This window comes from Eubalaena glacialis, chromosome 1 (assembly GCF_028564815.1).
Source record: "Eubalaena glacialis isolate mEubGla1 chromosome 1, mEubGla1.1.hap2.+ XY, whole genome shotgun sequence".
NCBI lineage: Eukaryota > Metazoa > Chordata > Mammalia > Artiodactyla > Balaenidae > Eubalaena > Eubalaena glacialis.
The window spans coordinates 27449449-27465333 of NC_083716.1; the positions used below are offsets into that span (position 1 = coordinate 27449449).

Sequence of the window (15885 nt, forward strand, 5' to 3'; positions counted from 1 at the left end):
TTCCTCCCTGAGCTGAGTTTCCTCAAGTTTGTGGGTTGAGTTCTAACCGCAATATTTTATTTTAAAATCTCCCTCCTTTTGCTCGCTCTCTGTTTGAGAAGGTTAATTTTTTACCACCTTGTTTATAAGCAATCGGGCTGATAATTAAAATGTGTTTTTACTGCTTCTCTGGAGAGTGATGTGGTCAGTAAGCAGTGGAAAGACGACTAGAGGAGGGCATTGTTCGTTGTGTCATTGCCAAGTTGCCTGGTCTAAAGTCAGACATCTGCCAAGGCCCAACAGAATGAGACTGATAAAGTAGTGTAACCCCTGCTTTATGGACTCAGCTCCTCCACGTCTGGGTCAAATAGGCTTTCACCCATGAGGCAGAGAAGAACTTTCTCCATCCCTGTGTCCAGTAGCCCTTGCCAGGGCCCACACATGCCTGATCCTTTGGGACTGCTGTGGGAACTTTGCTGATAATTCAGTTAATGGTGCAGGAAGTGCGATAGGTTCTTGCTTGTGTGTTTCCCAGCATCTGGAGACTCCAATAGGAGCAAAATGCTTGACCATGTCAGCAAATGGGACTCTAAGACACATAGGGAGGGGACTCAGGAGAGAGAGGTTGCAATCTTTACTAACTTTTCTGGCTCCATGTTCCCTCTAGTGATTACACCTTCATGTGAAAATGTTGCTAATTTATGTAAAAAGAAGGACTAAATATGTTCCATTTTATTTATGGAAGTTTCTCCTCCCTTTGCTAATTTTTTCCTTACACTTTGTATTTTGTCAGAGAGATGTGTGCATCAGCACAGGGAGCCTGAGAAAAATTCAGAAAACCTTCTTCTTCTTTTTGTTTTTTAATTTAAAACAACAGAAATTTATTACCTCACAGTTCTAGAGGCCAGAAGTCTAAAATCAAGGTTTCTTCTTTTTAATTAATTTTTATTGGAGTATAGTTGCTTTACAATATTGCATTAAGTTGCTGCTGTACAGCAAAGTGAATCAGCTCTACGTATACACATATCCCCTCTTTTTTGGATTTCCTTCCCATTTAGGTCACCACAGAGCACTGAGTAGAGTTCCCTGTGCTATACAGGAGGTTCTCATTAGTTATCTATTTTATACATAGTAGTGTATATATGTCAATCCCAATCTCCCAATTCATCTCACCCCAGAAAATCTTTTGAACCAACATGGAAACTGAATTTCCTATCTCTTGCTTCCGAATCCCCCACCCCATACTTAACTTCAGGTTTCTGATTGGTCACTGTCTTTGTACCATTCCTTGTAAAGAGACCAACCTTAACTTGCTATACTGCTCAGAAGTCAATTTGCGCAGAAACCTTTTGTGCATGTGGGACCTAGATATTCTCATCTCATTCTAGCATTTTCTTGTCACGGCTTCAAGCTTCCCCATGAAGCCTTCAGTGACATCTCTTTCTTCTATCCATTTCTCTGTGGTCTGACACCCAGAGCAGTGTACAGCTAAGCTTTATGACCACAGGTAGCAATTCAGGGCTATAGACTGCTTACAGTTGAAGATTGACAGCAATTTTATTTAGGATATTGGGTTAGTTTCATGTTTTAAGTACAATTATTTAGTGGTTTAGTGTTTTTAAGCATTAAAATCGGTACTTTCTAATTCTAAAATTGTCACTGCAGTAGATCCTATTCCTTTTGAGGATTTCTTTTTAGTCAGTGACAGAATTCTCCCCCCTGGTTCTTCAACTCCAGGAAGCTGTTTTGCGGTTTCCCAGTGACCTCCAGGCCACCTCATCTTTTCTGGCTTTCTGGATGCTGCTTGTGTTCCCTCCTTCTATTGTTGTCTTTGCATTTAGCCATCTTCATCTTCCTGGACCATTTTCACATTACCCACATTTAGTCTTTTATAACTGACTTTCCATTTCTTTTTGGTGGCATCTGTAATTCTCCAGCTGCTTCTACAGGTTTCTAATACCTGAACCTACATAAGAACTTAGTCATGTTTGTCTGTAAACATCTATAGCCTGTTTTTTGGGAGTTCCCCAAAATGGACTATGTTTTAGGAAAGAGATTTATTGGGGTGAAGGGAAACAAAACATTTTCTTTGCAAAACTTCTGAGCTAGGGACTGCCCAGAGAGCTTTCTTCCCCTGCCCCAAATCCTAGTTTCAGATTTACTGTGACTTAGCTTGGATTGCCTCTCTCGGCTTTGGTGAGGCTGGCCCCATCCTGAGATGTGATAGGATGGTAGCTTATGTTCTTGCTGGGCCTGGGCCAGGTCTGATCATTCCTTCATTTTTTTCCGTTTTCTTTATTCTTTCTTTCATTCTGATAAGTGCTTACTGTATGCCCGGCTTCAAAGGGGAAGAAGATACAGCCTTTCCTTAAGGGGAGTTGAGACTGCATGCACTAGCTATGAAGCTATGAAGCTGGTTGGAAGTGGCCAGGACTATGAAGTTGTAAGGCTCTAGGGAAAGGGCCAGAAAGTTTGGAGGGTGGAGAGATCACATTTGACTTGGAAGGGGAGATTTTATGAAGGAGGGAACATTTGAACTGTTTTTTTTTTCTTTTAGGTGTTTTTCAGTGCGTAGGTTTGCTTTTTTTGTTTTATAATAACATAGAATGTAACCAGGCACTGTGCTAATAAGCACTTTACATTTATTCATTTCCTCATTTTATCCTTTAGGGTAATTTTTCCCCAGATAGTTATGGTCATAATATATCTATTTTTAAATGAATTTTTATTGGAGTATATTTGATTTACAATGTTGTGTTAGTTTCTGCTCTACGGCAAAGTGAATCAGTTATACATATACATATATCCACTCTTTTTTAGATTCTATTCCCATATAGGTCATTACAGAGTATTGAGTAGAGTTCCCTGTGCTATACAGTAGGTTCTTATTAGTTATTTATTTTATATATAGTAGTGTGTATATGTCAATCTTAATCTCTTAATTTATCCCTCTCCCGCCTTCCCCCTTGGTAACCATAAGTTTTTTTCTATATCTGTGACTCTATTTCTGTTTTGTAAAGAGGTTCATTTGTACCATTTTTTTAGATTCCACATACAACCAATATCATATGATATTTGTCTTTCTCTGTCTGACTTACTTCACTCAGTATGACAATCTCTGGGTCCATCCATGTTGCTGCAAATGGCATTATTTTGTTCTTTTTTATGGCTGAGTAGTATTCCATTGTATATATGTACCACATCTTTATCAATTCCTCTGTGAATGGATATTTAGGTTGCTTCCATATCCTGGCTATTGTAAATAGTGCTACAATGAACATTGGGGTACATGTATCTTTTAGAATTATGGTTTTCTCTGGATATATGCCCCAGGAGTGGGATTGCTGGATCATATGGTAGTTCCATTTTTAGTTTTCTCAGGAACCTCCATACTGTTCTGCATTGTGGCTGTACCAATTTACATTCCCACCAACAGTGCAGGAGGGTTCCCTTTTCTCCACACCCTTTCCAGCATTTATTGTTTGTAGATTTTTTTGATGATGGTCATTCTGACCCATGTGAGGTGATATCTCATTGTAGTTTTGATTCGCATTCATAATATATCTTATATACCCAATATACCCTGCTGTGTCTACTTTATTTTATAAGGTTTTCCATTATTATTGCAAATTACTTGTGTCATCTTTAATGGCTTCACAATGGACTTACCATAATTTAGTTACTATTTTTCCTATTGGTGGATGTTTGTATCTATTTTTTTCCTATAGTAATAAGGACCACCATTATTGATGCCTAATGTCTGCCAAATACTGTGCTTCTGTGCCGGGTGATTTACACTTATCTTCATTTTTCCACACTGCAACCCTAAAAGATAGGCATTATTTCCCATTTTATACATGAGGAAACTGAGGCTAAGAAGTTATAAAATATCCCTAACATCAGAGATAAATAAGTAGCAACTAGGGTTCAAACCCAGATTTGTCTAATTCTAAAGCCCATGTATGCTCTTTCTGCTATTGCAGGCTGCAGGGAATATTTTTATCATTTAGGTTTTTCTTCGTTTTAGGATTATTTTCTTAGGATAGAGTCTCAGCAATAGAATTACTGAGTCGAAGGCTTTGATTATTTTAAGGATCTTGATACATATTGCCAACTGCTTTTTAAAAGGACTGTATAAATGTCCACTCCCACTGAGTTATATCTTCTCCAGGGTTGGGTCTGTTTTGAATTTGATCGCTGAGGGTTAAGATGTGATCAGCATACTCATGTTTTGGTGGATGGTGTGCTACTGGTGCAGGTCAGGAGGGCCACTTTCCCCAGATCGTGCTTGGGAAATTGGCAGCATGCTTCCAGAGCCACCCCTGGAGACCAGGAACCTTGTTCTGTGGTTTTCACAGTCTAGGGATCCACCAGCCCATTCAGTGGAGGACACTAGTGAATTCAGGCCTAGGGCTGTCCCCAGAGATTTTGTAATCAGAGTCTCTAGTCACCCACACCAAACAAGAACCTGCCTCCTAGGTAGTTTGCATCAGGGAAAAGGCAAACTTCTCTTCCAAGCCAAGGCTGTCTGAAAGAGGACATTAGATGCATCTAGTTACTACCAAAGTGACCTAATCCAGAAGAATGAGCCAGAATCCTGGCATTCCAGGAAAGTTGTGGTGTTTACCTTTGTTTTCTGCCCTTCCTTATTCAGGATCTTCTTGTTAAATTTATTTTCTTTTCCCTGTGTTGGGAAAAGTAACTCACACCCTTCTCCCCCTATCACAGACACACAAAATCTAAGAAACACTTTCTCCTTTTATAGAGAAGAGATATCATGTGATCCTAAGAAGTCAGGACCACCCCCACTCCATCACCTACCCCTTAAACTCAAGGAATGTTTCCTGAAAGTTCTTCCATCTAAGGTCCTGTCTGACTTTTTTGTGTTCCCCTTATAGCACTGCAGGGACCTTGAGAGGTCACTGATCATCTGGCCTCCTCAGGATCCCTCCTTGGCTGCTGTCTGGGGACAGCCCTGTACATTTGAGGTTTCCTCTCTGTTTGGTTAGAGGCTTAGTCCCCTGTGTGTGTCATCTGGGGTAGGGTGAGGTGAAGGGGCCTTGTGCTTAATGGGAGATTTCTAAATGCACTGACCGCTGAGAGGGCTCTGTGAGTGTTGATTAGAGTTAAGCCCAGAGTGGCTGCTAATGTACATTCCTGACTGATAGGGACCAGATAATGTGCTCCAAGCAATATTTTTAACCAGTAGGAGATATGGAAGCTTAAAAGAGTTAAGCTTTTCTGCTACTTTTGGTGACACTAGGTGCTAAATTCCCTGCTGACATGAATAGCATTGGATTCTGGGCATTATCAACAAACAAACAACAACACACCACCTTCCCACTTTGAAGTTCTCTTCTTCCATTTTTCCTTCCCTTGGATCTTTCTTTTTACTTCTCTCTCTCTAATTCTAATCTAATTCTATCTCTGTCCTCTCATACTGGGCCTTGATCTTCCTCCCTCTCCCTACCTCCCCAAAGTAAAATCTTGGTGAGAGATAGGAAAAGGAAAATCCACAAACATGGGGAGGTTACTGAGAGAGGCAAGCCTCACCTGCTCACGCTTCTCAGTCAGGTCTCAGCTGAAGAATGTGGAGCTTCTGATTCCCTGGTATAAAATTGGCTGCTGTGTAAGGGCTCTCAGGTGGACGTGAAAGGGTGGTTAGGACTGGGAGCCAGCGTCTATTTGGGCGGTAGGCAAGGCAGAAGCTGGAGAGGCCCCTCTGCTGCTACCCAGAGCTCTGTGTGTACAGGATAGAAAGGATTCTCCATTTCCCCACCCACCCTAGGAACAGTGACTCCACCTGGTGCATTTTCCAACCCTCATCCCGATCCCAGGCAACGCCAACGAGAGCATCTCCTCTCCTGTTTCCAGGTATGGCCTTTGGCCTCAGGCCGGCTGGGGCAGTGCTTACACACCATCCAGACTGAAGACCGAGTCTGGTCCATTGCTATCAGCCCATTGCACAGGTAAGGGAGATGTTTTGGGGTATGGTTTTATCCCATGTAATAATGCTTTTATTTTATGAGGTCAGGTGGGCGTCATCAGGAGAGGCTTGGGGCCCATGTCCAGTTGGGCCCTCATGCAAAGTCATGTATGTGGAGTAGATTCGTTGACAATTATAGCAGAAGTGCCAATTTTGATGACGGCTTTACCCTACCCTTTGGTCTGACTGGTGTTTCTCTAGTTTTGCCTGTGACTGAATGAGCTTTGCATCCTGAATTCTGCTTTCTAGGCTCTCTTGAACCGAGGCAGGGCCTCTCTCCCCACCAGCAGGGTACATAGACACCCTCTCTGCACCTGCTCTGTCAGGGTGTTTATCTAGTGTCTTCTCCCACTTCCTTCACCCCTCACTCCTCACCAAATGATCAATGGGAAAGCTGTAGGGCTGCTACCCTCCAACATCGGGTTTGAGTCAGTCACTTGTTTTATGAGAGAGTTGATCCCCCCTCTTGGCTCAGCCCCCTTCAGCCTTTTTCTCCTCACCCCAAGGAGCCTGCACCCCTCCTCCTGCCCCTTCCACAATTCTCTTTCAAATTTTTTTCTTCCTAAAGAATTAGAGCCGATTAGCCACGTCATTAATTCTTCAATTTGACGGCTGATATAGCAGGACCTGAAACACATTGCTGACCTCAGAGAATGGAGACCCCGTTCCTTAGCATATTGACGATGGGAGAAGTTAATTAAAATTCCACAGAGCGGAGGTGTCGGCTAACCTATAAACCTGTCGCTGTTCAGAACAAATCATTCTAGCAATCCTAGGAAAAAGGGAAGGAAAGACCAGCAGGGAGTAGAGAGGCCTAAGTGTGTGGGAGCAGAGGGTGGAAAATGGAGCCATTGCGCTCTGGCCCCTCCTCAGTTTCATCCTAATGCTGCCCCCTTTAAAGCCAGTTAGCCAAGCTTGGGTGTCTGTGGGCTGGATATGTGTAAGGGTGGGAGGTGACAGGTAGGCTGGTGACTTCATCTTGGTGGTTACCTGAGGACTCCTGCTGGCTTCAGGAGACTGGGGTGGCCTGGGGTGAGGTCGGTGGTGGAGGGATGCTGTTAAGGCTGGAGATGGTCCATGTGCTTCCTGCACATGGAATTAGGCTAAAGACACATACAGGCTCTCCCAGCATCCCCATCTTCATATTCCTCTACTCCAGCCACCTCCTCTGGAATATGTTAGGCTACCTGTTAACAGAATAGAGCATGGCAGCTGTTGAAGATGATGTCAATAAAAGGTTGAGGACAGTGTCTGCCTTCGTCACTGAGAAGCAGTTTAGATCACAATAAACTGACTTTGGGGCTTTTTTGGCCACAACTTGGAAGCTGGCTTTGAGGAAGGACCTAGCTTCCTAATATTACTAGCACTGCTCTGTAACTACTACTGCTACCAGCAGCTAACATTTATTAGTCATATGTTCTATGCCAGACCCTCTGCTAAGTCCTTGATATGCCCCATCTTTGGTGAAAACCTAGGTCTCATGTTTTCTTAACATTCTCCTTAAATGTCTTCTTGGTGTACTTTCTTGCCCCTGGGATGATTCTTTCACTCACTGTTGGCTGGCTGTTTAGCTCCATGACCCACAGTTATTTGAGAAGACCTTTTCCCCAAGTCCACAAATGATGTCTTGGACTGTTTTAAAAAAGTAGTTTGTATTTGGGATTCTGTCATTACACTAAATGACCAGAGTATATGTTGGTGTTCTCTCTGCTTCTTTTCCTCTTACCCCCAAAATATATTGGGATAGGAATCTTGTCATCTTATCATTAGATCCATTTCTTCTCACTGTGTCAATGAATTTGAACCTTTCAGTAAACTGAACCATTTTCCCAATCTTGGAAGATACTGCCTCCTAGCTGTAGGGTCTGTTCTGGGAAACTGGAGTTATGCTTTGCCACCAACCAGCAGAGTGGCCTCGGGTAAGTCCTCGGAGCCATGGTTTCCTCATCTGTTAAATATGAATACTCTTTCTTTCATAGTCCTTACTAGGTTATTGTGAAGATGATCTGAAACAATGAATATGAAAATACTCTACAAAGCTAAAAGGGCTAGAATCTTGTGTCAGCCAGAATCTCTCCCAGCTGGTAAAGCATTTGTTTAGCTGCTTTAGCTGCTCTCACGTCTCCACCCTTCCCTGGGGCTTCTCCTGTCCCTCATGGAGTTACACTGCTCTTTTGCAGTCTTCTTGAGGTGGGGACTCAGCAGGAATCTCTTTCCTCTCCTTTTCCCCTGTGGTTTTCCTGCCCTCCATGGCTGCCTCTGTTCCCTTCCCTGCCACCTTTCTTGTTGAGTGTGGTCGTCAGTGTCACTAATGTGATGTGGCCATGAACCCCTTGTGAAAAACACGAGAGTGGGTGGGCAGCAGCTGTCCTCCAGGGAACCTGGACAGTTGGGAGACCCAGCAGATCTCAGTCTCTTTCTTCTATTTAAAATAATTTGTCAGAGCTATTCATCGTATTTATCTTTGATGCTGGGACTTATCTGCCTTCTTTTCATATGTGTGTACTTAGAAACTTGTAGTATGAAGCATGAAACCTCAAGCCCTAGGCTTAATTTGAGGTGTTCATGACTGGGAGAAAGCAGGTTTCTGTCCTGTGTCCAAATGTCACCTCTTCTTCCTTTCTTGACCTTGAGTTCTTGGTTTGTAAACACTCTTGGAGGATAATATTTAATACCAGTCATGTGCTCAGAGCCATGTTTAGGTACTCAAAAAACAGAAGGAAAACCAGTAGACTCCATGGGAAGGTGGCAGGCAAGGACCTTTCCCTCTGCCTCCTATGTGCCCTCCAACCCATCTTCTTGCCCCAACACTGATAACTCTGCTTTTAGGATTTATGACTTATAGATGCAGCCTTCCTCCTGTAGAGGAGGCCCAACCTGGAGCTGTTTGATGAGTGAAAGGACTGGGTGAGATGGAACTGAGTTGAGATGCTGGAGGTGGAAGGGCACACGTCTGGGTGTAATTGTGGGTCCTAACTGGTCTCAGGATACGATCTCCTGAGGTCACATAGAGTTCTGAGCACTTTTCCATAAGTATCACAGAAAAGCAGAATTTTTAAAACATGCAGTACATTGTATTGCCATTAAAAGATTATTTCTAGCTGAATAAAGTTAGTAAATACTCAGAGTAAGGAAATGAAGAACTGTTAAAGACTCGATTTCATGCCTTCTATTTTCCATCTTTTCTTCTCACTCCCTTTCCTCTGTGCTCCCTGTGTATTGACTGAACACTTGCTGTGGGGTAGCTCTCCTGAGGATCTTATTCAGTGGTGGGGGAAAGATGGGGGCACAACTGTAGTGGTTGCCAGATGATACTAAGTGCCTGAAACTAGTCTGTCTCTGGTTGAGGAAGGGAGAGGGTCATTCCCCTCCTGGCAGATGGAGAAATTGAGGCTCAGAGAAGGGCACATGTGGGATGGGGCAGAAGAGGCTCAGGTCTCCAGCTTATTGCCACATGCTGTGGTGCTGAGGGAGGGCCACGAGGCAGGCCTCTACGTCACTGCAATGCCTTCATCCACCAGAACCTTGGACAGTAGCTGTGGCCCTTGAAAGCCTCTGTGGGGATCTGGGAACATTCTCTTTCTGGAGGCCAGAGTTGAGATAGCGAGGGGGAGGGGAGGAAGGCAGTATGTAACCAAGGCCTGGGCTCACTCGTGTAGCTGTGAATGCTTACACCATCCCAGGAGTGCCAGTGCACATAGATCTTCGGTTTGCAGGGCCCTTCCAAGCTGGCTGGGGGGTGCCTTGATGGTGAAATGAGTCTGGAGCCCCATTGCCCTGTTTGCCTTGGAGGGGAAGAGAGAGGAGCCCACAGTGACTCCTTCCTCTGCAGACACCATATTTATTGCCCTCCAAGAAAAAGGGGGTGCTCAGAAGAATCCTTTCCCCATCTCCGAACAACACTTGCTATCATGTGAGTGAGTGTGGTCAGGAAAGCTTCCCAGGACCCTTGGGTTTTAATCCCTTCTCTCGTTTCTGTCATTAAGGAAACATATGAGTGGTATAGGTGTAGAAACTTGACTTAGCTGTGTTATTAAATATACAATACAATTTAGTGTAATTTTGCTCACTGTGGTGGCCTGTTTGTTTTGGGGGGGATTAGTCCAAGTCTGCCTGAAATGTACCGATTCAAATTTGTAAAGTGAGTTGTGGCCTCTGGGGGGTTTTGATGGAGGAGCTGCCCCTTCTTGCCTCATTTCTCCCAGAGGTGAGGGAGAGTCTGGAAGGAAAGCCATCACTGTGTACTGTTTGGTAAGGGGGTGGATTTCTGGGGAGAGTGGGTGTTTGTTCCCAGTGGCTACAGGGTTTACTGTGTGTTGTGTGTGTGGCAGACACATTCACCAGCCTTTTGAAATACGCCCTTCTTTAGTGAAAGGTAATTGCATCTGGAGTTTTCTCTGACAGAGGTTTGAAAGATTGGAAAAAAGGAGGCAGCCAACTTTTAGTTTAGATTCTTTTGGTTCCCAGTGGTTCAGCAACTCTCTGGCCCTGGGCTTCCTAACTCACTCAGTGCTTTTAGGGGAAGACAAATCAAAAGTAAATGTTGTGCCTCTGAGTTTTGCTTTTTCTAGTTGGTGATAAAGAGCTGGTTCCTGAAGGGGATCCCTAACCTTGATAACCTGAAGAAAGACTCTGATGGATGACTTTGTCGTGCTTCACATTGTAGCTGCTCATCCTGATGGTTTGGCCCACAGCTATCAAGATCTGTCTCTTCTCCCTTCCCAGGATCAGGGGCTTGTCTAGGGAAAGGACACCTTCTCTAGGCAAGGAGTGGCTCAGTGTCCCCTGTTGCCAGGCTGAAGACCACACAAGAGGGAGTCGCCTGCATGTGGTGGCCCTAGATGAGAGAGTCTGAGGCACAAAGACAGCATGGAAGGACCAGAGGCTGGCATGGCTGGAAGGGGCTGCATGATGCCTGGAGAAAGAAGGAAGCTCTGCATGATGCTAGGTGGGCCCACTGGTCCAGCCTAAAATGACCTAAGATTGGAAAGAGATCAGTGTAGAGATACAACTGAATCAGAGTCTGGTTCTGTTGAATCTCAGGGCAGCGCCCACCACCCTAGAGTTCATTGCTGGTGCTAAGCCAAGCCTCTCCGGCCAACATATCCATCAGTAGCAAGGACGAAATGCCACAGGGGTGGGTTTCACTTCCTCAAGACCCTGGATTTCTGCCACTACCCAGGACATGTTGGGCACAGGGAAGCTCATGTACTGGACTGCTGGCCTGAGACCAGCAACCCAGCCAGCTCTGGCTGGCCCAGACCCCATCTGTGGGAGCGACTCCTTCCCTGGCCAGGAAGGTTGGCTAGTTGGGAAGAACTGACTTAAATAAAGCACTACAACTAGAAGCAGAGAGTGCTGCTGCGGAAGGCGGGATGCTGTGGATCTAGAGTCCGTGCCTCAAGACCGTGCCCCTGCTACAGGGATACATTTCCATCCCTCAGTCTCTGTTTAAATTCTTTCTTTCTCCGCTCTGTCTCTGTTTCTGTATCTCTCCTCCCATCCCTATCTCTCTTTCTCTCTCCAGATACTTCTTAAGCATTACAGTGTGCTAGACCTTGGGGAAACAACAGTGAACTAGACAGCATAGTCTGATGGAGAGACAGACCAAACTTAGCAAATATGGTATGCTAAGTTCTCAGATGGGGAGCAGACACATGGGAGGGATCGGGGTCTTCCTCCTCTTCCTGCTGCCTGCACCTCCCAGCCCCAGTCCCTACCTGCACCGCTATTTCTTCTACCCTTCCCACATCAGGAAGAGAGAAGATAATTTTCCTGCCTTAGCTGCAGCTGACTTTTCTGGGTTGTGTGTGCAATGTGCCTGTGTTTTTCCACCTTTGATCAGTGTTCTGCCAACAGATAATTTAGCAATCACATCCCAAGGTGGAAGCATGGAGTTAATGTTAAAATTAGTTGTTTTTTTTTTTTTTTTTACACTCTTTAAACTTCAGTGGGTGATGAGGCAGAGAGGGAGGCAGGAGGGTGAAGGGGAGCCATAAATTCTGTGGCTGGTGTAGCTATTCTCTGAGCAGCCGGGAAGCCTCTGATGTCTCCACAGCACTTTCATTAACATTTAAATTAAGGGTTTGTTTTCCAGTCTGTTTTATAGGCAGGGACCTTTCATGGCCTGTCACATACAGCATCCCCCCACCCCCCCCACAAGCAAGTGTGTAATTGTAGCCACTGCTCTATCCTAACTCTGGGTTGCAGCCGGGAGTTCAAAGGGAATTCCTGGCGATGGAGCTCTGGAGGTACAAGGTGTAACAGTCAGGATGTGGGTGTTCCTCCTCAAATGAAGGCGCTGGGTAGGAGCTCTTTCTCCTCTTATCTGACCTGTGCTTTTCTCTGCTCTTTCAAGGGACATACACTTCAATCTGACTCGGACCCCTCCCACCCTTCCTTCCCTGGGGCATGAGGCAGGTGGAAAAGGGTGCATCCATCCGAGTGGTTTCTCCTTATATCACAAGTTAGTGCCTGGGACAGAGCGTTCTAAGATACAGATCTTCATGCTTACCTTCCTCCTTTTGATTTTTTTTTTTTTTGTCTCAAGAATACTTTCTCCTACTCTAGTAGACTTAGAGAAGCAACAATATAAAAGAAATTGCCATCTGAGAAGAATTTATAATAGGGTCCATTGGTCCTAAAGAGTACATTCTAGCATGGACAGACATGTGTACATGCACCATACATAGTCACTAGCTCTATGTGTACAGGTGTTTGAAATAGCTTACTGATGTAGATCATTTGAGGAAACTGTTCTCCAAGGTCCTGGCATTCAGAGGAAGCTCTTCTGCACCCTCACAGAGTGAATTTATGTCTAAGTTTCCTTCACACAGGTGTATTGGCAGCATTTGGGGGTGTTTTGAAAGGAAATCCCTGCTCTGGTCTCCCTCCTTCCTGTCAGCATCCAGTGGATCTGCAGCTGATGAGAATGTGTCCCGAACACTCATGGAGCATCTCATTAGTTCATAACCTCTGAGGGCTTAGTTCACTCACTGCTGGTCTTGAGCTAGATTTTCTCTCTAGACAGTGGTGACAGGGGCATTAAGGCCTTTCTGTCTTTCTTTCTGTTCAGAGGCTGAGAATTTTCCTTCTTATGGAGCCCTGGCTTCACTCCTTGAGTCACCATATCTTTCCACCTTCTGCGCTAACTCAAACCTCCTGTGACTTATCTGCGGGATTGAAGATGGCTAAGCGTCTGGCCTGCCTGTTCCAAGTAGCGTAGTCAACAGGTGGACACCCTCATGCCCTGGAGTCTTGCCCGAGGGAGTGAGGGAGGTGCCGGGGTGACCCCTGTGCAGGTGCTGCTGGGCTCAGATTGCAGCCTGGTGTCCAAGCCCCTCCTGGTGGTGATTAATCTGGGACACGGGCCGGCAGAGGCCCAGCCCGGGCAGCTTTGGTCCCTCACTGTGAAGACCTTTGGCTCGGAGACTGAACTGATCTCTGTAGCCTGCTTCGGCTTGAGTTTGATCTGTCAAGGCTAAAGAGGAACCTGATGGTGGGGCGGAAACTTCTAGCCCTGTCTGACTTATGGCACCGATCCGTTCCAGTGGTCTTGTCATGATAACACTCGTATGTTTAAGATTTCCCCACCTGTTAGCTGCAGCACTCAGATCAGTCAAAGAGGGATCTTCATGAAATATCTGTGCTTTTAGTTTTTTGAGCCAATGGAGCTCACTCTTGTAAGTAGACTGGGGGGTGGAGAGGGCTTTGTACTGGGCCCGAATGAAAAAGGCAATGTGTGGCTGGATTAGTAGCATAATGTGTTTTTGTATATTGGGGGGTCATGTCAGAGGTGGAAGGATCACCCCATCCTCCTGTCATTAGGTGGCTCTCAGGCCATTTGGGGCAGATTTCAGTACATCAGTTTGGAGTCAAGACTTAAGTTCCTTGTTTTCCTTTTCAGTTCAAATGAAATTTTTTGAAATGGTGTCTTCTCCTCCCCACCACCTTTCCATCTACCAGAGTCCTGGTCCCTGGGACCTCCAGGTGGCAGTCCACAGAGTCAGCTGTATTTCTTCCCCTCTCTGAGTTCAGGACAGTCACATGTGGCTCACCTTGGTCATGGCCTTAAGACCCAAGAACAGGAATTCTCCTGTCCATGACAGTTACCCTGCATCCATGAATGTCGTGAGTTTCATTATTGTAGTAGTTCCTTTTGGGGGGTTAGCAGCCTGGGATCCAAGAACTGGAACATTTTCCTCACACCATCAGGGAAGACAATAGACATCCCTGTATACCACTAGTGGTGACAGATGTTGACACCATTGGTATGGAAAACTGCCTGTAAAGGTTCTATGAGAGACTTCCCTGGTGGCGAAATTTTTTTGAAGTTTCAGATTGTGAACTTTTGGGGGCAGGGGTTTTATTTCCTGTTTCGTATAAGTTATGAGCCTTGTACTACAGACAAACTGCTGTGCCTCTGGGGTGCTCTATTAAGCTGACTACCCAAAATCCTTCCCCTCTTTCCCAGCTGGTTCTTGCTCCTTTTTCTGTCCAGGGCATTTTCATAGGGGGTAGTTTGTGACACTGTCCGTAGTTCCCTGTCAGATAGGCTTGGCTCAGACAGAAGGTGCTGGCAAGGGAGGGAGGAGTGGGGGGAGGAGGAGGGCTGGCGGGAGGAGGGAAGGGAGTACATGCATGCAGAATCCCTGGTAACTGCAAAAGGAGTATTAGTCCAAGAGCTGCTGGCCCAGGAAATTGCTTTCTGCGGAAGCTTTCCTTTTTCATAGTTTGCAATGCAAATTTAAAACATGAATGGGGCACAGAAAAGTATAGGAGGGGCAGGTGGGGTGCCAGTTGGGATGTGATAACATCCAAAATCTTCAGCAGGGCCTTAATTTGCAAAAGAGGATTTCAAGTATTGAGAGAGAACCTTTTAGGAGATTAAAATAACTATAACTCATATTTTGTTGCAATTCCCTCCTCCACCACACACACCTTTTCTATGTTATTGTGTTCACACTGGTCTCTAGCCCTGCTCAGCGTGCACTGCTGTCTCCTCCTCTGCACCTTCCTACAGCAAAGCCATAATCCAGCTTCTCGAACAGTGGCCATGGTGGTCATGGTGCAGTATTTTGGTTTTCGCAGCAGGCTGGAAACAGCAGCCCTATCTAAAGCTGGTGCACTTTAGACAATGTGCACACCGGTGCTGGGGGTTAAAGAGCACACCTCCCGAAGGCAGGAGCTTGCCTGCTTTGAGAAGGCATTAAGGCCAAGGCCCTTTATCTTCTGCTTTCTCTGATCCTCTTAACACCATGGGCAGGCTTGGTGAAGCAGAATGTGGGGTCACCAGGCCTTGTTCTTGATTTTCCACGCTTTGCCCCACCTAGAGAGGTGTGGCTTTTGGCTTCAGGCTGGAGACACTTATGTCTATGTTGCTTCTGGAAGCTTCGATGGTGGTGATGAGGATAGGCAGGGGATGGGCATCACTTTCATTATGCTGGCATAGCAAGTGGTCAGGTGTGAAGCTTCATACTGGCTTCTTTCTAGGAGCTGAGCTAGACAGGAAGACACAAAGAGAGGCCAGAAGGCCGTGTGGAGGATGAGCTTTCCAAGTATAAATATTCGCCAGTCGTAGAGGCCACCGTGCAACGGTGGGGGTTACTTCTCCTCCTTTGTGTGTGGCTTGTTGCACATGTGACATGTGCTGGCTGGACAGAGAGGGAGGGAAAGCTGAGATGTGCAAGGTAAAGTGAAATGGACCGCTTTCTGCTTGAGGCCACCATAAGTGTCTGTTCCTCCTTTCTTTGTTGACTGGGGAATTTTGAGAGAGATTAGCTTGAGTCTTGCCCTGGCTCAGTCCTGTGGTGCCTGATCAAAACTCTGTGGAGTCTCAGGAGCACAGTTTCCATATAGGACACTGTCCAGATTCACTCCGCCGTCACTTAGCACATGCTCCTCACCCTGAACTCACTGCA

General features: G+C 45.6%; 1 protein-coding gene across 2 annotated transcripts in view; it reads left to right on the forward strand.

The window, feature by feature from the left end:
• FBXW4 (F-box and WD repeat domain containing 4) overlaps positions 1 to 15885 on the forward strand; it is an 80075-nt gene that overhangs the window by 21023 nt on the left and 43167 nt on the right. For both annotated transcript variants that reach the window (XM_061194145.1, XM_061194155.1), the window contains exon 5: positions 5854 to 5948. In XM_061194145.1, the coding sequence (XP_061050128.1) occupies positions 5854 to 5948 (95 nt within the window). The remainder of the gene's footprint in view (positions 1 to 5853; positions 5949 to 15885) is intronic.